General features: G+C 34.1%; 1 protein-coding gene across 2 annotated transcripts; it reads left to right on the top strand.

The window, feature by feature from the left end:
* Positions 1 to 10,425: 10,425 nt before the first annotated feature.
* LOC142608272 (nicotinate-nucleotide pyrophosphorylase [carboxylating], chloroplastic) lies at positions 10,426 to 20,155 on the top strand. 2 transcript variants are annotated; one of them, XM_075780017.1, is made up of 11 exons: positions 10,500 to 10,654; positions 11,697 to 11,939; positions 12,019 to 12,158; positions 12,466 to 12,599; positions 12,680 to 12,743; positions 12,852 to 12,934; positions 15,775 to 15,858; positions 15,956 to 16,108; positions 16,459 to 16,635; positions 17,887 to 17,954; positions 19,861 to 20,155. In XM_075780017.1, exons 2-11 carry the CDS (start codon positions 11,881 to 11,883, stop codon positions 19,955 to 19,957), a joined length of 1,059 nt encoding a protein of 352 aa, XP_075636132.1. In that variant the 5' UTR covers positions 10,500 to 10,654; positions 11,697 to 11,880; the 3' UTR covers positions 19,958 to 20,155. The 2 variants fall into 2 exon arrangements, with proteins under 2 accessions (XP_075636133.1, XP_075636132.1); XM_075780018.1 differs by lacking the exon at positions 11,697 to 11,939 and having other exon boundaries at positions 10,426 to 10,654.
* Positions 20,156 to 21,081: the final 926 nt, after the last annotated feature.

Here is a 21,081-nt window from a genome sequence, read left to right as displayed (position 1 = left end):
CAATTTAATTTTCAATTTTTTTTTAAAAAAATTATTTTAAAAAATTTGTACCTAATAAAAAGTGAAATTTAAAATAAAATAAAAAAGGTGTGTGTGAATTTGTTGAAACAAATGGTCCCTTAATCAATAGGATAATAGTAAAAAACTAAGGAAAATGTTATATGCATTCTTGCTTATTCTGTGTGAATTCCACAACAAAATTCTTATAAATAAGGTAATTATTCAAGTATAAAGTAGTCTCTCAACCTACATTATTATTTTGAGATAAATAAATAATAAGGAAGAGAGAAGTGAAATTCAAATTACATATATAAACGATTATAAAGAATATTGCCACCACATGAACTATCCCATTTCTATGCGTATATTTTTTTTTTAAATGAGAATTTTTTTTTTTTTGTTCCTCTAAAAAATATTGTTTTTTTTTTATAATTTCATTACTGGTTTGTATATTTATTATTATTGTACAATAATTGTAGAAGGGGTAGCATCTGCGGTATTGAGGGGCCGTTTGATACATGTGTTTAAATATATGTTTCAGTTTTTAAACAACATTACATACATTTTCATAAATTTTTTCACCCACATGTATATTCAAAAAATACAAACAACGTTACTAGAATAATATTACCCAACAACTCTAGTAGAAAAATTATGTTTGTAGTTTGGGATATTAGGCATCATTCATGTCGGCTCACGATGTTTTGATAAGAATATAAATTTATTTAATTCACGTTTCGACCAAAACTAGTTTAATAAATTCATGCTTTTAAAAGTAGACTTGCAGCTTTTCTTTTTTACTTTTTTTTTGCAAATTATTGACATGTGACTTTATTTATTTTGTTATTATTTATTTTTAAGCATGTCGCTTATCGTGACCCATATGTCTTTTTTTTTTTCTTTTTTTAAGAACTATACATGTTAGTTTGGTGAAAGTAATCATTTATAAATCAGATGCGCCTCATGTATAAGAACTATATATGTCTTCTTCGTTTTTTTCTTTTTTTTTAAGAACTATCATGTTAGATGCGCCTCATCAACCATATACATCTCAGTTATTTTTATATATTTTTTCTTTTTAATTTTTTTCTTTTAAAATATATATTAATACATTTATTAACGGACATGTTATATGTATTTAATGGCATGGGGCTTTTTAGAATTTTTGTTAAATTTTTTTTATTTACCTGTCTTTCTTTCCCTTTTATTCTAACTTTACTAATATTCCGATAAAACTGCATGAATTCTAAAAATTACTGTGTTATTATTAATTTTAAAAAATTCAAATATTATGAGCCTACGACACAAATCACATTAATCTTTTGTATCTGTGTATTATAGGATAAGGATATTGGTTTAAAAAATATTTTTTAAAAACTTTTTATGGGAAAAGAAAAAAAAACTATTAATATTTTTAATGGCTTTTTATTTTTATATTTTTCATGAAAGTAATGTCAAAACATTCCTAAAGTTGTTTATTAAAAATTTACTTAAGGGCACTTGTTAACATGACATTTTGTTATAAAAAGTTATCGTGGCTTTTAAGTAGAGTTGGGGTTTACCTTTGTGTTAGAACTCATTGCTCTCTCCTATGTATGTGTTTATTTCTCAAAAAAAAAAAAAAAAATTGATGGTATTTTTAACAATTTCTTCTAAGGTCAAGTTGGCACAAAATTTATCGCATTTTGAATTTTGTTTGCTTTCACCAACAATACTTGGGCCAAAATGACCATATACCAGTGTTTAGCAAAATATTTAGCAATATATCACTATTTGTGAAATATTTAGCAATCTACCATCTTTTTGAAACTCGAGTTTCAAAAAGGTAGTAGATTGCTAAATATTTCCAGAAACTCGAGTTCTTTGAAGAAGAAAAAATAGCCTTTAAATTTACCGTGTTATTTTTTATAGAACTCAAGTTCCATACAAGCTCGAGTTTTAAAAAAGTGATAGATCCTTAATTATTTCGCAAACAGTGATAGATTCATACATATTTTATCAAACAGTAATATTTGGTCATTCTGGCCTAATACTTGTTCCCCTAAGATCTGCTGAACATGGATTAGTTGGATTGGTGGGCGGTTTCCAAAATTGTATCACTGAATTTGCGTGGTGTACAAAATACAAACACACATGTCAATATATCATGTCCAAAATCAAGCCTCAAAATCTCACACTTTTGTGTGTGTGTGTGTGTTAATTTTCCCCTAAATAAAAGGATTTATTTCTCTATAAAGAACCAGAAGGGTCAGCATGATCTAATTTCTTCAAAAAGCCCAGGAAAAAAAAGGAGAGGAAAGAGATGGGAAAATGCCCAAATGCATTACAAGAAAAGGCTCAAAAGACCACACAATAATGCATGATCATGGAGGATCACAAATATGTTTCTTTTTTATAATCCACAAATATGTTTCATAAGAGTCTTAGACCTGCAAGTGGCTTCATGAGGGTTAAATTAATGCAAAAGTATACATCGATCCCCAAATATGTCCCAATAAAAGTATAACCTTTTTTTGGGAAGCTTAATTTAGAAACAACTGAATTGGAAATTATTCTGCAATTGGGTTCCAGTTGCCAAAAAAATAAGCTGGAGGAATTTTGGAAATTAGTAATTACAAGTTACAACCACCATTCCACTTTCTTTCCTATTGACCCTAAAATATCTTGTTGTAAGAGAATTTTTGGTGTACCATGCTAGGGCACTATTAAATGATTGAACTGGTTCTAACTTTCTATCCCCAAAAAGAAAGATTGAACCTGGTTAAAATAAATTTTTTTAATTTTTTTTAAAGGATTAATAAAAGATTTGAAATTTAGTAGGCATATATATATAGTCACATAATTTACTGAGAAGTCTCATTATAGGTGAAAGAAGCCAGTGGCTCAAAGTTGCAGCTTGGGCCTGCTTCATGTAACATATTGGGCTCTAATCGAATGCTTCCATCTCAACCATTCCCAGCTTGGGTCTTTGGCTAGGGCGAGATGGGCTAGACCCTTTAAAGGCTTCTTGCTAAGTGAAACAATGGCATGAAGATTATGGCAGTACGAACATGAAAACTCAATGTCAAGTGCTGAATCATCGTGATTGTATCATATTGTGATAAACTAAGAATGAAGAACAGAATAAATTAAAGCAGCTTATTATTTTCAATTCTACCCAGAACATTCCTGGAGTGAGAAATTTTCAACTCAACCCAATCTAATAACCTATGAGAACTCTAAAAAACCAATCCAACCTAATACATAGGAATTGTTGAGATAATTTTGTTATGCCTAAGAAAAAAATTTTGGGTTTTCATTCAACTATTGAAATCCCTCATTTGATAAATGCTTACAATTTACATAATTGAGTATAATATTTCAATTTTATCAAAACCAAGCCTCGAAACATCAAAATAAATGGAACTAACAATTTAAGCAAAGTCTCAAAGTCTAAAATAAGTAAAGAAGCAAATTTAATATATATATACTCAACCCAACTCATCAATCGAAAAAAATCAACCCGAGATATCGAGTTGGGTCAAATTTATTGAGTTGGTGAATCGAATACAATCCATAACCATGAATAAAGAATAGGATAAGCAAGAGCAGCTTATTTGCAAGTTATTAGTGAAAGAACAAACAAATGAACATGAAAGTTGCCTACTATCTTTCTATATTTGGAGTCCCACTAATTTCAAGGGAATTGTGCAGTAATTCAATTAACCACTGCACAAGCTAACTCTCAAGTCTCAACTGACCTATTAATCAAAGAGAAATAAGTCAATAAATCTAAATAATGTTCTCTCCAAGGTTTCCAAAATACAGAAGCAAAAACAGAAAGAAAAAAGAAAGTGCTAGATGTCCAATGTTATGGGCAAATTACGTAATCATTAGGAAGAGAGAATTCACTTTGATTGTAAGGGTTGAGCTTGTTGTGGCATGGAGAAGGTCCTGAAGGAGGCACTGGCCCTCTGGGAAGTTGTCCTTCAAATGTGCTCTTGAAGTCCCATTCCTTCAACTCTCTGATGCAATCTCCCATTGAAGCCATTGCCAAAAGTACAAGGAATAGAAAAACAACAAATCTTAAACCCATTGACCATCTTTTCGAACCTGACATGGTTAATTACTTGATCTCTTTCTTCCTCCAATTCAAATTGTAGTATAGGTAGCACAAGTTTCTTTTTATCAGAAGGGAGAGAGAGTTTAACAATATATATATACACAAAATATGGGAGTAGTGGGAAGAGGTTGAATTTTTGTATTGGACTACAACGTTACTAAAAGGATTATTTAGAATGCTAATGCATGAGTTTCAACGCCAAGAAACGTAGGGTGCCTTAAGAAGTTGAATTTGATTGTTCTTTTTTGAATAATGTAAGTTTGAACAATGCAATAGCAGCCAATTTGGAAACACAGTAAATTGAACTTTGACATTCTAGCTTTCTCATATACTACCATCTCCAATTTGTCTTCCATGCTTACTTGCTCTTTCAAAATGAAATCATTTCACACAAATTTACCACCATAAGTGCAATAGGAGAGATTTTCTTCTTTAAAATATATAACAATTAAGACTAAAGGTTGCACCGGTACAAAAAATCATTACTTTTACGGGGTATAGGAGAGGTAATTAGTGATAATTAAGCAACATTACCCCCAATATATCTCAATTAAGACTTAGTAAAAATAATCTATGGAGTTCTATATGTATTAGTAAACGTTTATATGATTAAAATGTAATTGTTTTAGTCATGGCCTTTGGACTATTCAAGGTTGATGGCTTAGAGATCGTAGGGGACTCTCTTAACTATTAGCAGAACTTTAAACGTGACAAAATGACAATTCAATTGTATCTTCAAATTAAAACTATGAGCGTCAAAGTAACGTGTTCAAAGTTGAGCCATGGTATCAAATACTACCCTAACCTAATTTCATGAAATTCAATCTGAATGAGCCATGCAATATTATGAACTGAACTACTTTCTTACAAATGTTGTACAGGCCACAAGGCCCACAGCCTCTGTGTATTGGAGCTTTAGGCCTATAGGCAGCCTAACTTGTTACTGAGCTCAATAATTGGGATTGAGACATTGGGTCCAAAATTCCTACTTCACCGTGAAAATTAGGTGGGCCATTGCGAGCTCTCTCTGTCTTTGATGGCCCATTCCAAAAAGAAGAAAAATGGGTAATTGGGATTGGGTTCAAAATCCTTACTTAACATAAGATCTTCATCATGGAAATTAAGTGAGCCTTTGGCGAGCTCCTCTTTCTTTGTTTATATTTTAGGGTGCGTTTGTTTCAACAGTAAAGCAATTCCAGAAAATGTTTTCAAGAAAAGAAAATATTTTTAGATATTTGGTGGCATTTTAAAAAATACTTTGGAAAATATTTTCAGGTGTTTGGTTGTCATCTTGAAAATATTATAGAAAATGCATTTTGCATTTGTTGCTCACATTTTCTCACATTTTCTCAGCTTCCAAACAAATATTATTTCGTGATACAGAACAACAAAACCCCAAAAAAAAAAAAAAAACTCATAAAATTTTCTCCATTCAAATCAACAAAAGCCAAATCGGTCAGAGAAGAACGAAGACAAAGAGAGAGAGAGAGGCGACTGGCGATGGCGAAGGGGAGATCGCGCCGGCCCGGCGCGGCGCGGCGAAGGCGAAGGCGCGATCGGCGAAGGCAAAGGCGTGATCGACGAAGGCGAAGGCACGAATCAGATCGGCGATGGCGAAGGCGTGATCTCGCCGGTGCTGGGGTGTGACAAGACTAGTGCGATCTGGGGTTGGAGCCAGTGGTGGGGTGCGACTCGCCGGTGCTTGGCGCGATCTTCTCTCTCTCTCTCTCTCTTTGCAAGTCTGTGAGCTCGGAAATCATTTGAAGTGAAAATAAGAACGGAAATGGTTTTACAGGGTTTTGGGGCATGATTTACAGTCAACGGAAATCATTTTCCGTTTGACTGAATTTTCCAAGACAACCAAACACGCCCAGTGGTGTAAAATTTTTTCCGGAAACTATTTACTGCCGAAACAAACGCAGCCTAATATATATACAGACGGCACATTCCAATAAGGAGAAAAAGGGAAAAAAAATATTTTTATATTTTAATGATCAATTTTTTCTGACATTGGTATTGGTGGATCAAGTGATCAACTCCTAAGAGCATCCACATTGGTGGAGCTATTTTTTTAGCTAGTACCATAAAAAACTATTTTATCTATTTTACTTACTCACTTTACAAAATATCTAGTATCAGTGGATCTATTTTAGCTTTTAACACAATAAAATAATATATCTATTACAATAGCAGGTGAACACACAAATAAAAAAACAATATATAAGAAAAGAAATAATATAATAATAAAAGAACAATAACATTGTGAACGCACAAAATAGTAGTGTGAACGCTATTTAAAAAAAGAAAAAAAAATAGTAAAAGAAGTGTGAATGCATAAACAATAGCAATGTGAACGTAGAAGAAGATAAATAAGAATAAATAAATAAATAAAAATGAGTAAAATAACCAAAAGTAGCTGTGCACTATGTGGAACCAAAAAATATAGTTTCTTGTTAGGAACCTAGAGGTTCCTAATGGGGATGTGTATGAATTATAGAGGGATTGATGGGAATTATAGGGAAATTGACTTAATTCGAGGTAGTCACCCTCCATAAAGAAATAGAGAGATTAAGAGAGAGAGAGAGAGATGCACTAATGCACTAAGAAATTGGTTTATTCTTCATTGATATCTAATATTGGATTACAATCATGTATTTATAGGAGACTCGCTCTAATCTAATTGGCCCACATGACTTTATCCTATTGTAACTAATATTCCCCATGTGTATTAATAATTCCAACATGTGTTAAATGTGATTAACATTGGTTCTATTATTCCCCATGTGTATTAATAATTCCAACATGTGCTAAATGTGATTAACATGTGCTAAATATGATTAACATCCCCATGTGTAACTAACTAACTAACTAACTAAATCTCATTACAACAATTATTATCCCTATACTTATAGCATTCCTAACATTTTCTTCCCCTTGAAAACACCTTTCCCACAAAGTGTTGTTGTAAAATGACACCTTCATTAGGGGACACCAGCCACTAACCCAATACGCTAAAGCATTTTGACCGTTGATTACACGAATAGCTCCAAAGCAATTAATCACAGCCCATGACATAGGAGCATAATGCAAAGCAGTCGTATTGAACTTAACCTTCAGCAATATAGAACTCAATTTCTTATAAAAATTGTGATCATCTCAGTTATGAAATCCATCATTTATCCCACAACTACCACCAAGAAAAGAAGCATCTAATTCCTTGGCTTTGTGACAGCCACTAATGAGCAACATGTGGCCCCCATAGCAAAGTCCAAATTCAATGGAATTGTCACCAACATGCATGACTGTTAAGTCCATGCCTTCATTCATGATTATATGAGCAGCCCCATTTGTTGAAGCATGAGTTTAGCCAACATCAAACCCCATTGGATCACTTGTATTCACATCAACAGTGTGTTCTTGCTCCACACAACTACCACCAAGAAAAGAAGCATCTAATTCCTTGGCTTTGTGACAGCCACTAATGAGCAACATGTGGCCCCCATAGCAAAGTCCAAATTCAATGGAATTGTCACCAACATGCATGACTGTTAAGTCCATGCCTTCATTCATGATTATATGAGCAGCCCCATTTGTTGAAGCATGAGTTTAGCCAACATCAAACCCCATTGGATCACTTGTATTCACATCAACAGTGTGTTCTTGCTCCACACCAACAGCAACAGGTTCATGTATTGTGGATTCTTGGTCGGTCGAATCAAGAGATTGTAGCTTCTCTTCCGTCAAATTCTCAAAAACCACTTGCAACCTTGAGAGCTCTTCATTCATGGCCTTGTTAGATTCAGCCAAGGCCTTGAATTTCTTCGAAATAGCCTCGTTAGATTCTATCAAGGCATTTACCTTCTCTGAAACTTCATTCACCATTTGTCGTAAATCTTTCAAGATTTGTTGCCGGTCATACTCATCCGTGGGGACGTGTATGAATTATAGGGGGATTGATGAGAATTGTAGGGAAATTGACTTAATTCGAGGTAGTCACCCTCCATAAAGAAATAGAGAGATTAAGAGAGAGAGAGAGAGATGCACTAATGCACTAAGAAATTGGTTTATTCTTCATTGATATCTAATATTGGATTACAATCATGTATTTATAGGAGACTCGCTTTAATCTCATTGGCCCACATGACCTTATCCTATTGTAACTAATATTCTCCATGTGCATTAATAATTCCAACATATGTTAAATGTGATTAACATTGATTCTATTATTTTAGGAACCTAGAGGTTCCTAATAGGGATGTGTATGAATTATAGGGGGATTGATGGGAATTGTAGGGAAATTGACTTAATTCGAGGTAGTCACCCTCCATAGAGAAAGAGAGAGATTAAGAGAGAGAGAGAAAAAGATGCACTAATGCACTAAGAAATTAGTTTATTCTTCATTGATATCTAATATTGGATTACAATCATGTATTTATAGGAGACTCGCTCTAATCTCATTGGCCCACATGACCTTATCCTATTGTAACTAATATTCCCCATGTGCATTAATAATTCCAACATGTGTTAAATGTGATTAACATTGGTTCTATTATTCTCCATGTGTATTAATAATTCCAACATGTGCTAAATATGATTAACATTGGTTCTATTATTCTCCATGTGTATTAATAATTCCAACATGTGCTAAATGTGATTAACATCCCCATGTGTAACTAACTAACTAACTAACTAACTAACTAAATCTCATTACAACAATTATTATCCCTATGCTTATAGCATTCATAACATTTTTGTTCCACCATTGTAGGGCACATTTTGGTATTTAGTGGTGCTAAAAATAGCAATATAGCTATTTAGCACCAATAATGTGGATGCTCTAAGTAGCACTAGTCTGAGTAACATCTATGTGCTCGAAGTGTTCTAAACACCCACTGTACACAAGTTAGATTTGAACTTATATAGAGAAGTAAAATAAGTTATCTAACAGTACATGTATATGAGAAAGTTTGAAAAGATGCTAGTTTCGACATGACACTCAAACAAGAAAAAGAAAGTAATGATAGGACATAAAAAAGACGCACATTTAAATAAGAAGAAGAAATTGATAACTAAAACAACACAGGATGTACGTGAAAAACTCTAAAGGAAGGATAAAAAACTACAGTTTGAACAAGAATGTAACATTCTTGCTCTGTTCAACTTGTATTATGTGTGAAAAGAGACCAATTTCTTACAATCAAGTTGTTTTTCCTTTCTACCAACTCTCTACTTTATTCTCAAAATATCTACTTAAGTCTTTTTCCTAATAGCACAACTGCATGTTCCTCTTATACTCTGAGGAATATGGCTAAGTACAAAGACAGGTGTCAAGTCATCATTTTCTCTTTTGGATCTTTTCACAGCTGTGATATTATCTGCTGACTAGAGGATAAGAACTGCACCAACGTGACATTGGGACTCGTAGGTAGGTAACTTTGCCACTGCTCAGGAGACAAGTCTTAGTCATTGAAAGGGACATTAGAAATATTGTGACTAATACACGTGTCTCTGAGGTGATCTATCATGCATTCAACCAATAAGAGATGTTCTCATAGCCTTTGACCTTAGAAAGTCATCATCTCCCTTTTTTATGAATGCTTGAGTATCATGTTAGGTGCAAATCTCACTTCCTTCCCAAAGCAGTCATGCCTTTAGCATAGACCAAAACAAAATCTCTTAACCAATGCTGCCTCTCCCTTTTCTCATAGTCACTCCACGCGTAAAGTTCAAATTCAACCACTTATGCATGCTCCCATGCTTTAGTGGTGTTATGTACACCAACCTTAAAAAAAATAATAAAAGAATAAAAAATGTTCACATTATTGATTTAATATTTTAAAAAGAAGATTTAAAATTTTCAATTTTTTTTAAAGAACAGAAAACAATGAAAACAATAACTATCTCTCTCTATGATTATGATTATATAGCGAGGGCCAAGGAGAAAGAACAAAAAAAATTTGGTGCCTCCCTTTTTTGTTCTAACTTTTTTTTTTCCATTCTCACTTATTTGGAGAGAGGCGTGTAATTGGTATTTTTTTTATATGAAAAAAAGGACAAATACTAACATATCTTTGTCCCAAATATTCTCTTTTTTTTTCCCCACTTTATAGCTAGATAAAATCATAAAATAAACATAATATCAACATTTTCTCTTTATATGAATCTATTTATTTTAGTTTAAAATTCTATTCATTTTTTTATATATATATAATTGGTATATTTTCACAATTTAGTTTTAAATAAAACTAGATAATAAAAGTAAGTTTTATTTATTTATTTATTAAAAAAATAAAAGGTTGTGTTAACTAGCACGGCAAGACCTTGCCATGCTCTTTGCTCCGGCCCCACTCAGCCCTCTGACTTGAGGGTGTTTTTGTCATTTAATTAATCACTCTTGCCCGCCTCTGCCCCCATATCCATTTCCGAAATTCACGTGCGAGTCAATTGGTCTCTCTCCCATTGCTGTTTTTTTTAAGGTTTTTGCTGCAGACTCTGTCTAATCAGTTAGGCCTCACACTCACAAAACGTTCACTATCTATAATCTCAAATCAGGTAAAACAAATAAACAAACACCTCTTGTGCCTGTATTCTAATCTTATCTTTTGATGTTTGTAATGAATTTTCTGAATATCTGTGTATATCTTTTGTAGTCAACAAATCATTTGGCATATTTGTAGCTTCTTTTCATACTCAAAACAAGAATCTATGTGTATGAGTTCATGTGTGTTGATTAGTGTTTTGTTTGATTGAAGAACCATAGCTAGTATAAAGCTATAGAAATGATGAATTTGTTCAATTCTATTGAAAACATTGTATGACACATTTTGGCCAATGACACCTCCTCTCCTTGTATCATCACAGGGCAGAATTTACACACAAATTTTCTGCCTTGTGATGGCACTAAGTTGCACACTTAGAACAGTTTTGGTGAATAAAACAGGCAACTAGATCATATGAGCTTATAGGGGAAAGTCTAATCTTTTTGCTATGCTTGATCATTGTAATTTATGGTCTTGATGTACTCCTATCCATTTACACTCTTGGTGTACCTGGGTCTTTTTGATTAATGATGTTTCATTATTTATCAAACCAAAAAAAGAGCTTATAGGGGAAATCTCTCAACCTTTATTACTTTCTCACAGTGGATAAAGGAAATCAGGGTCCATTAGCACAAAATACTCACTCAGGGCGCACTTGGCCGATTGCTTTTCACAACGCTACAGCATATGTCCTTAGGATACAAGAGCATACATTGTTTTTCTGTTCTAATTTTCATTGACACCGTGTATTATGATAAGGTGGAGAGAGGTTATGGCTTATGGGTTCAAAACCCTCTAGGTGTGTGTAACTGTAATCTACCTACTAAAAAAATGGTAAACCATTCTTGTGTAGTAGAATATGCTTTAGGTAGATAATTGTCCATACACAACTGGACACAATGGTTGCGTCCTTAAATGTCCAATACTACAATCTTTAGATAGGAAAGGAATTCTGAAAATAATGCAGTAATACTTTTGGATTTTTTTTTTTTGGGTGGGAGTAAAGGAAAAAAGTTGTTTATATATATGCCTTTTGGTAATTTTTTTGTTTTCAGGAAATGGGCTTCACCTTGACTTTGTTGAATAAGAGACAAGCTGTTAGTCTAATCTTTTCTTGAAATTTCTCATCACTTAAAAGAACATGAGTGGTATTGTGTAATCGAAGATGCTTGACGAATAGAATAAAAGAGCTGAGCAAAACACTGCACACTTCTTAAGAGCGTCAAAAACAAACAATTAATGGCTCGGATCCTGTCTGTTTCTCCAATAGTTGTGCCTTGCTTATTTACAACATCAAGGTTCGTTTAGGCATATATTGCTCAAGTATGTTTAATAAATTTGTTGGTTCACCATGTTTTAATTATCTGGACATTGCAGACGGATTGTTAGGGTGGCTGTAACTGCCAGAAATCCCAGCATATCATTTGAATCTATGGCTTTGAAGCCTCCATTGCACCCTACCTATGATTTGAAGGGAATCATCAACTTAGCACTTGCTGAAGATGCTGGGGGTCAAGGTTTACCTTCTCTTATCTTATCTTCTATTGTTTTTGTCCAATTAACCTCACCCACTGATTTTAATGAATCTAATATTTGAGCCAGTGAGCTCTGACTGGAATGTCAATTAGGTGTGTCTATAACTTACCATTTAACAAATGAATATTATATCTGGTCTAATTTTGTTTCTGAGTCAAGGACTTAAGGCAGAGTCATTCAACTTTCACCTATATATATATTTTGTAATGATTTTTACATTTTTAACATAGAAAAGGCTCTTATAACCAACAGTAAATATCTAATAATGTATGATACTATTATTTATAGGGGATGTGACAAGTATGGCCACCATTCCTGTTGATATGGAAGTGGAAGCTAATTTCTTGGCAAAGGAAGATGGTATTATTGCTGGAATTGCACTTGCAGAGATGGTATTTCGTGAGGTTGATCCTTCTTTGAAGGTATCAAGGAACTGCAATATGTATGTAGTTTATTTTAGTTTGCATGCTTGGTCATTTTTAAATGTACATTTTAATGTCAGGTGGAGTGGTCTCAAAAAGATGGAGATTGCGTTCATAAAGGACTGCAGTTTGGAAAAGTTTACGGTAAGCCAAGAAGGCAAGAAGAAAAGGAATTGTCAGTACCTTAGAAATTCCTGAAAAAAAAAGAAAAAGAAAATAAGAAGCTTATAATCCTTACCAATTTATGTGCAGGACGGGCACACAACATTGTTGTAGCTGAAAGAGTAGCACTAAATTTTATGCAGAGGATGAGTGGAATAGCAACTCTAACAAAGGTATAGTTCTCTCCTTTTTCCCCCCTGGTAAATGAAACTGATTAACAGGTTGCTATAATTTTTCACATGCATTTTTACTATAGCACATAAACTATTTCAATGTGAATCATGATTACTTGGATTGGGAAAAAATGCCAGCCTTTCGTGCCCATATATGTAGCCTACTGTCATTGCTTGATCAGACTAATATTTAACCTACCCCTGCTTGGTTAGTAGTTTTTTTTTTGATAAATAACGTAAGAATATTATTAATAATAATAAAGAAAATGCCAAGACGAGTACATTGGGGATGTACTATGGGTGCAAAAATCAAGAAAAAAAGAACAACGGTCAAGAAAAATAGAAAAGGAAGAACAAGAAAAATGAGAAAAAACTACACTCCATTCAAAGAGAGTGTGTAAGAAAAAAGACTTAATCTCCAGCAAAGATCGTTCACAGCCCTCAAAACTTCTAGCATTCCTTTCTCGCCAAATGCACCAAATCAAGCAGTGAGGTACTAATCTCCAAACATCAATGTGACGATGTCGCGCAAACTTTCCTTGCCAAGCCTCAAACACCTCAATAACAGTACGAGGCATAACCCACTGAATACCAAACAAACAGAAAACCAAAGACCACAACTCCCAAGCTATGGTGCAATGAAGTAGAAGATGATCCACCGACTCCCCACACCTCTTACACATAAAGCACCAGTCAAGAACTATCACTCGTCTTTTACGAAGGTTGTCTGTTGTTAAGATCTTACCTAAGGAAGCAGACCAAGAAAAGAAGGCTACTCTTTGTTGAGGGGCTGCTGAACATGCTTCAACCTTGCCTGCACTGGAGCTTTGACAGCTTCCACATAGGACCTGGGAGGATGATGTTTGGGGATCTGCTTAGACCTATACGGTACAAACTGCAATCCACCTAGCGCATATTGAGCAGGTTCCAACATCCTTCGTAATTCAACCCCAAAAATTCTCCATCCGTGTTGTAATTTACCGGCAGGAATAATGATAGTTCGCCGCCGCCCACCAACCTTAAGCTCTGTCACTGATGCGTACTGCCCAAAAGAATTGGACCCCCTTTGCAAGGTGTACGCCGTAGCACCTTCCCTGAGCGTGAAAAATTGCTTAGGACTAACCCCAATCACAAAGTGTTCCAGATTCCGCACTAACCAAAGAGCTGCACTCTTGCCCATAAACACCGATTGCATGTAGAATTTTCCCCATTCAAAGATCTTAAGGGAAAAAAAATTCCCTCCTTCCTCCACCACCAACTGAAATAACTTGGATTCAATAAAGAAACTTCGGAATCCCCCATATTGATCCTAGTACATAAAAAACTAAAACAGGATTTCTGGCTAATTCGAGGTAGCCGGGCCTCCTGGAATGTGTAGTTGTTAAATATGGGGTTTTGGGAGCTGGTTGGTATAGTTTGGAAATGCGTAGGCCACACAGGTGACGGGTGTAGTCTATGGAAAGGAATTAGAGCTGACTGGGACAAGTTTCCCAATTTCATATACTTTAAAGTTGGGGATGGTAGGACAATCAGATTTTGTCTCAATGCGTGGTGTGATGATTTAGCATTAAAAGAAGTATACCTGGAATGATACTCAATTGTGTTGAATAAGGAAGCCTTGGTATCCATTTTGTTATGTTCTAGAGAGGACAGAATTTCTTTTCAGAATCTCAGGTTCATTCATAAATTTCATGATTGGGCACTAGAGGGGATAGAATTTCTGATGGATTCTTTATATTCTCATATTTCTCTTTCCAAAGGGGCCGATTGCATGAGATGGAGACCTTATAGCTCTGAATTTCTGGTATGTGTAGTGTTTAATTTTACCATGAATTCCTGGGAGGTGCTAGCAAAGGGTCTTTCCCGTGGGCCGTGGAGGTGTTTCTGGAATAATAAGATACCTAAACTGGTGGCTTTCTATGTGTGGACTACAGTGTAGGGTAAGATTTTAACCATAGATAACCAAATTAAAAGGAAAGGGGTGTTGGTTAACCAGTGTTGCATGTATATGGCTAGTGGGGTTTCATCTATGGATGATTTATTGCGCCATTGACTTGTTGTGCTTGAGTTATGGTCTTTTGGGTGGATTGGGTGATGCTGCCTTAATGTGATAGATGTCTTCTCCTGTTGGATATGGATGTATAGAAAGCATCAAAACAGTAGTCTGTTGTCTGCAAACCTTCATTGTATTATGTGGTTAATTTGGAGGGAGTGGAATAATTGATAGAGTGGAGAGATCTGTATTGGAAATTAAGTCTTTTTTTTTTTTTTGTGTGTGCTCGCACTCGATATTAGATCGGTGCACAATTTTTTTTTTTTTTTGGGGGGCAGGGGGTTGTGGGGGTTCCTGTAAATTTACAGTTGATTTCTTGGATATGTTGAATCTTTGATTGTGATTCTAGCAAAGCTTCTTTTTAAGAGCTTCCTTTTAATTTATATTTCCACATTACTTATTAAAAAGACTAATATAGGACAAATTGTATTTTAAGAAGTACTTGATCTCTATATCCTTTCTTGAAGTTTTACAATTTTTCCTTGGTGGCTCATCTGTCAAGTTTTAGGTTTTAAGTTGGGTGATAACAGAATATGGTCTCATATACCTGCACATATGATTAAAAATATGATCATACATAATTTTTGTTGAGTGGCTAAGATTGAACAAGGTATATTCTAATTATTAAAATTTTTGTTCTTAATAAATATCCAAATTAGATGTTAGATTTATAGTACAACAATTTAAGGCAAACTGAACTGAGCTAAATCTTACTGGCATACATAATCACTGACAGATGTGTAAAGCCTGAAGGAGACATTTATGGTCATGTTCTTGTTTTCTGCAGGAAATGGCAGGTGCTGCATACCCTGCATGTATTTTAGAGACGAGGAAAACTGCTCCAGGCTTACGTTTGGTGGATAAGTGGGCGGTATAGATCATTTCATTGCTTTTACTTGAATGTTACAATTCTCCTCCAATTTCTGTTCAAATTTTTTTTGTGACCTTTTAGTATTCTGTCATTATAGGTACTGATTGGTGGAGGGAGGAACCATAGAATGGGCTTATTTGATATGGTATTGATAAAAGATAATCACATATCAATAGCTGGAGGTGTCACAAATGCCGTTAAATCTGTTGACTTGTATTTAGAGCAGAAGAACCTTAAAATGGAAGTTGAGGTAGTATTCTCTACCCTTAAAATTTAAACAGTTTTTAAAGTGTCATGTATCTACAAGCAAAGGTGAAAATTGTCAAGTTTCTTTATTGAAATTGTTTCTTTGTTGCATTTAAGTGAAGTGTTCATCAATGATTTGTTTGATATCAACTTTGTATTTAATGTGTCCTCCCATTTATTTTGTCAAGTGTTCCAGCAGATTTCTCTCTCTCTCTCTCTCTCTCTCTCTCTCTCTCTCTATACTTATTTGTGTGTGTGTAGCATCTATCTATTTCACATGCATGTGCAGAATTTGTTTTGGCGGAAACTATGGTTGTTAGAACACAATTTTTATTTATTTAAATTTCCCCACAGGTTGAAACTAGGACACTTGAGGAAGTACATGAGGTGTTACATTATGCATCTCAAACAAAGACTTCCTTGACTCGGATAATGTTGGATAACATGGTTGTGCCACTACCAAATGGTGATGTAGATGTATCTATGCTTAAAGAAGCAGTGAATGTGATTAATGGGAGATTTGAGACTGAGGTAACTAATATTCTAAGTTATTTATTTATTTTTGGTCAGTGAACTGTGTGTCAGGTATCAATGTCATCCCTAAACTATTCATTGTTCCAATTCAGTCCTTGAAGTTAAAAGCACTTCGATGCTATCTTTACATTGCTTGACTGTTACCATGCAAATTGTAATCACTAATGTGGTAGACATTTATTTTGTACACATATCTTTATAATGCTATCATGGCACATTAAACATGTTACTTTCATGAAATTAGGACATACAAAGGCACAAAACCAAATTTACACAAAGCATTAGTAATATAGATTAGGTAGGTCTGCTCATTAGGAAGCACAATTTATTTATTTATTTACTCTCTTTTTATGTTAAATTAAAAATCTCCATATCTTTCAATTTTGTGGGACTATCGTGGACTGACATACTACACATCAAGATTATAGGGATGTGTATGACAAAGCATCTCACATCAGCAATTGTTGTTTGCATAGTTGGTAAGGCTGTGTAAGGGTAGTATTGATGCAATTTGAACAACTGAAACAATCGATGGTTCATTGAAGAAATTGGGAATGATACGTAGTTCAGTACCAAAATCTTGGTGTATTATGTTAGCTGTGGACTTAACAGGAGCTGTGACTGATGTCTATCTTCCAGTTAGATCATTAATTTTTCAAAAGAAAAAAAAATGCTGATATTGTCTAGTTTATCATGCTTTCACCCATGTTCATAAATACTTCTCTGTCTAGCACAAATGAAAGAGAGGTACTTTGTCTATTCAGTTCTGTGATCTCTTATTAGGTGCATTCTTTGACTAACATGAACTCAAAGCTTCAGGCATAATCTTTACACTTCCTTAGCGACATTCTACTTTTCCCCCATTCTCATGATATTACCTCAATGTAATGGCTCTTTAAGGTTAATAGAAGCCTGTGAGGAGAGGTGCAACAATAACAATTTTTCATTGCTGAATAACTGCTTCATTATCTTGTCATCGTCATTCAAGCCTTAACCCCATGTATTTGATTTTTTGCGTTATTTGTCCATCACTTCAAATCTAGTTTAACCAGCCCTCAATTCCTCATCATCATTGTTATTGGTTTAGAGCATCGATTGCAATATTCTTTGTTACTATATATTATGAACTCTATCTTGTAATTGCATGATAATAACTTCTAGATGAATTGATGATAACTTCTAAGATGAATTGCTTATTGTGCACCTTTTTCAAAGCTAATTAGGGGTTGGTTTGTTTCATGGTGACAGGCATCAGGAAATGTTACTCTTGAAACAATACACAAAATTGGACAAACTGGAGTGACATATATTTCCAGGTACTGTTGCAACTCTTAATCCTTAATTACTAAAATCAGACCATAGAGTTGTTTTTTATATGGCTATGCTGTTCAACTTGTCCAATGGAGATTATCTAATTGAAAAGAGCAACAGGTTGTGTATAGAAGTTACAACTCATTAAGGGGGATGTACTCATTTTGAAGTGAGATATATTGTGATTCCTAAAATTGTCATGTTGCTGCATAAGGAATAGCTAGTTCCATTGATAATGGAGATGTTTCACCAATGGTAGAGCTAAGGGGAGGCAATCAACTTCCCCTGACTCCACGCAAAACCCCATAAGTGCCTAGTACAACCCCCTCCCCAAAACCAATTAGCAAAAAGAGAAAACCTCCCCAAAATCGAGCTCAAAAATCAATTAGCGTTAGGATATAGTCCTAGTATTCTATGTGTGTTATTGTACTCCTACGAGTACTTATCAAAAAATAAATTGTACTCCAACAAGTACAAGTTTATGATGAATAAAATTTCTATTGGGGTTTTTCCAATGCCTGGTTCTAATTACAGGCAACCCTAGGTGCTGGATTTCTAGATTTCATATCCTTGCTGGGTTGGAATCCAAGCAAATCCTAAGTGCTGATTCTTATATTATTTTATTTTCTGCTTTATTTTCCTAAAATTTCTTGAAGAATTTTGTTTTACATCAATTTGGAATTTTGGATTACAGTGTTTAGCGTTTTTTATATAGGAGCATTCATTGTTCTACATCATGGGATCCACTCCCTCCCCAAACCCAACGTTCTTGTTTACTATAAGCATTTGTGGGACCTGCATTTTAAACTCAAAAAAAGGAAAAGAACAATGGTTTTCCACAACCAAGCCAGTGCAGCCACTTAGGAAAATTTGTCAGTTTTTCTTTTTCCTAAATTCTGCTGCCCACCTCTGTCATGCTTTCAATGATTTTTTCTATAAAACCAAAATTTTGAATAATTGAAAGAGATAAAGTTTAGATGCTCAGATGCTCTAAATTTTTTAAAACAATCAAGGCACATAAAAGACTTTTACACGTTCTATATTGATTTATTTTTTCAATGTACTTTTAAGTAATCAAATTACTTGCTTAAACTTTTATACATAGATTGATCACTTGAGTGTTAACTGTAGATGTCAATTATTTTTTATAATTATTTTAATTTTATGAAATTTACACTTGTATGTATACACTTTAGAAAGAAAATTATAATTTACATTTATTATATATTTTTCATGAAAATTAAATTTCTTTTTTGATCATATAGATTTCTATTTTTAAAATTATTTATATTTTTAATCCCCCTGACTAAAATCCTAGCTTTCCCAGAGTGTACCACTGCATTTGAACCTAAGCTTTCCCTATGGGAAGAACTGGGTAATGCCACTGAGGCTCTTGGCTGCATTGGTTGTGGAAGCATTGCTCATAAATTAGGATGTTATGTTGGTGTGAGCTTAGTGGCACAACTGCTGATTGACAGGGCGTACTGTCGCTTCGTGTCAGTGTCATGGCATAGGAGAGTCACATATTTGGTGATAAACTCTATGTCTAGAATGATGGAAATTAGTTGAATTTACTTTTGAACATGGTTAGTATTTATAGAATATGGGAAAGCATAGCATGGGACAGGACTGCAACTCTACCTCCGATTATAAATACAGTCCATAATAACTACTATAGAAATGCATGCATTACACGGGTTGCCAGTGTCACCAGTTTAGTCTTCTTATTGGTAAGAAGTTGAATCTGATTCACTTCATATATAATTAGTAACATTGAAGGTTGGAGATGCAGCTTGTTATATTAATCAAAGTCTTTTGTTCTTTGTAGTACTTGCCATCAATTTACAAGCTACTAATGATACTAATATTCATAGTATGATTTAAACTATTCCTCTCGATGTTGTTTTGCAGCGGTGCACTAACACATTCTGTAAAAGCACTTGACATCTCCCTCAAGATTGATACAGAGTTGGCCCTTTTAGTTGGAAGACGGACAAATCGAGCTTGACTGTCCTTCATATCACTTTTTTTTTTTGGGGGGGGAATCCGTTTCCTGCTGGTAACCTTAATCATTTGTCTTGTTAACTTTAGATCACTTCATCCTTTTTGTGCATTGGACATGAAATGTGGTAGTGGCATGTATAGACTAGACATCATGCTAAGCATACATATCAATAAAAATGTGAACTTGATTTTTGTAAGACAATCTCATATCTATTACCTCTTTGAAAATTAAATGATTGCCAATATAGTTGAGCCCCTTTACATTTCAAGAGTGACTTGTTCAACCTTAGCTCCAAGCAATAATTTTTCTCATGCATCTTGTATAGGCATCATCTCTCACACAATATATGAAGTTCGCACATTTATGGGGTTCACAAGTTGTAAGATGAACCCAGGTCCTAGGGGCAAACCATTAAGAACTCTGGGAACTGTGCTAGGCATCCCTTGATTAGTGCTGTAGAGGTACAGTTACAGTAGTATGTTGTCTGTACATGCATGTGAGCTCAATAGCTCATGGCCCAAAACACAAACCACGACCTCTATTTAAAAAAGTCTTAATTGTATTTTCAAATTATATTCTACTTGGATAATTTTAACTATGAAGTTCTAATTCAAACTCTTGTTTAGTTTAAACAGCAAGTAGTTAAGCTTTAATGGTAACTCAAAACATGCTTTGTTATGGAAGATTATAAAATTAAGGGTAAATTACAAATTACAATACACTCTTAAAGTTTGAGGGTGTTTAGATTTTACACCCTAACATTTCAAAATTTGGATTTTACATCATAAAGTTTCAAAATTTCGGAGTGTAAAATCTAAACATTCTCAAACTTTAGGAGATAAAATTTAAATTCTAAAACATTATGGTGTAAAATTTAACACCCCTAAATATAAAAAAGTAAAATCTAAATTATGAAATTTTAAAAGTATAAAATCTAAATACTTCAACTGTGGAGTATAATTTCTAAGTTACTCTGAAATTAAGTCCCGGAAACAAGCTTGGTTGGTCCCCACAGGTCACAGCTAAATTTATATGGATTTTTTTATTATTATAAAGTTTTGGGGTTATTTATTATCCTCATCTGTATTTTTTTAATACTCCGTACATAGCAGTGATGGGTAATTTGT

Source organism: Castanea sativa, chromosome 8 (assembly GCF_040712315.1).
Source record: "Castanea sativa cultivar Marrone di Chiusa Pesio chromosome 8, ASM4071231v1".
NCBI lineage: Eukaryota > Viridiplantae > Streptophyta > Magnoliopsida > Fagales > Fagaceae > Castanea > Castanea sativa.
This window is presented reverse-complemented; position numbering and strand designations above follow the sequence as displayed.

Coding starts and splice junctions, on each gene's coding strand:
- LOC142608272 (XM_075780017.1), top strand. CDS start 11,881: ATGGCTCGGATCCTGTCTGTTTCTCCAATAGTTGTGCCTTGCTTATTT. Junction 12,600..12,679: donor AGGTTGATCCTTCTTTGAAG/GTATCAAGGAAC, acceptor TTTTAATGTCAG/GTGGAGTGGTCTCAAAAAGA. Junction 17,955..19,860: donor GGAGTGACATATATTTCCAG/GTACTGTTGCAA, acceptor GTTGTTTTGCAG/CGGTGCACTAACACATTCTG.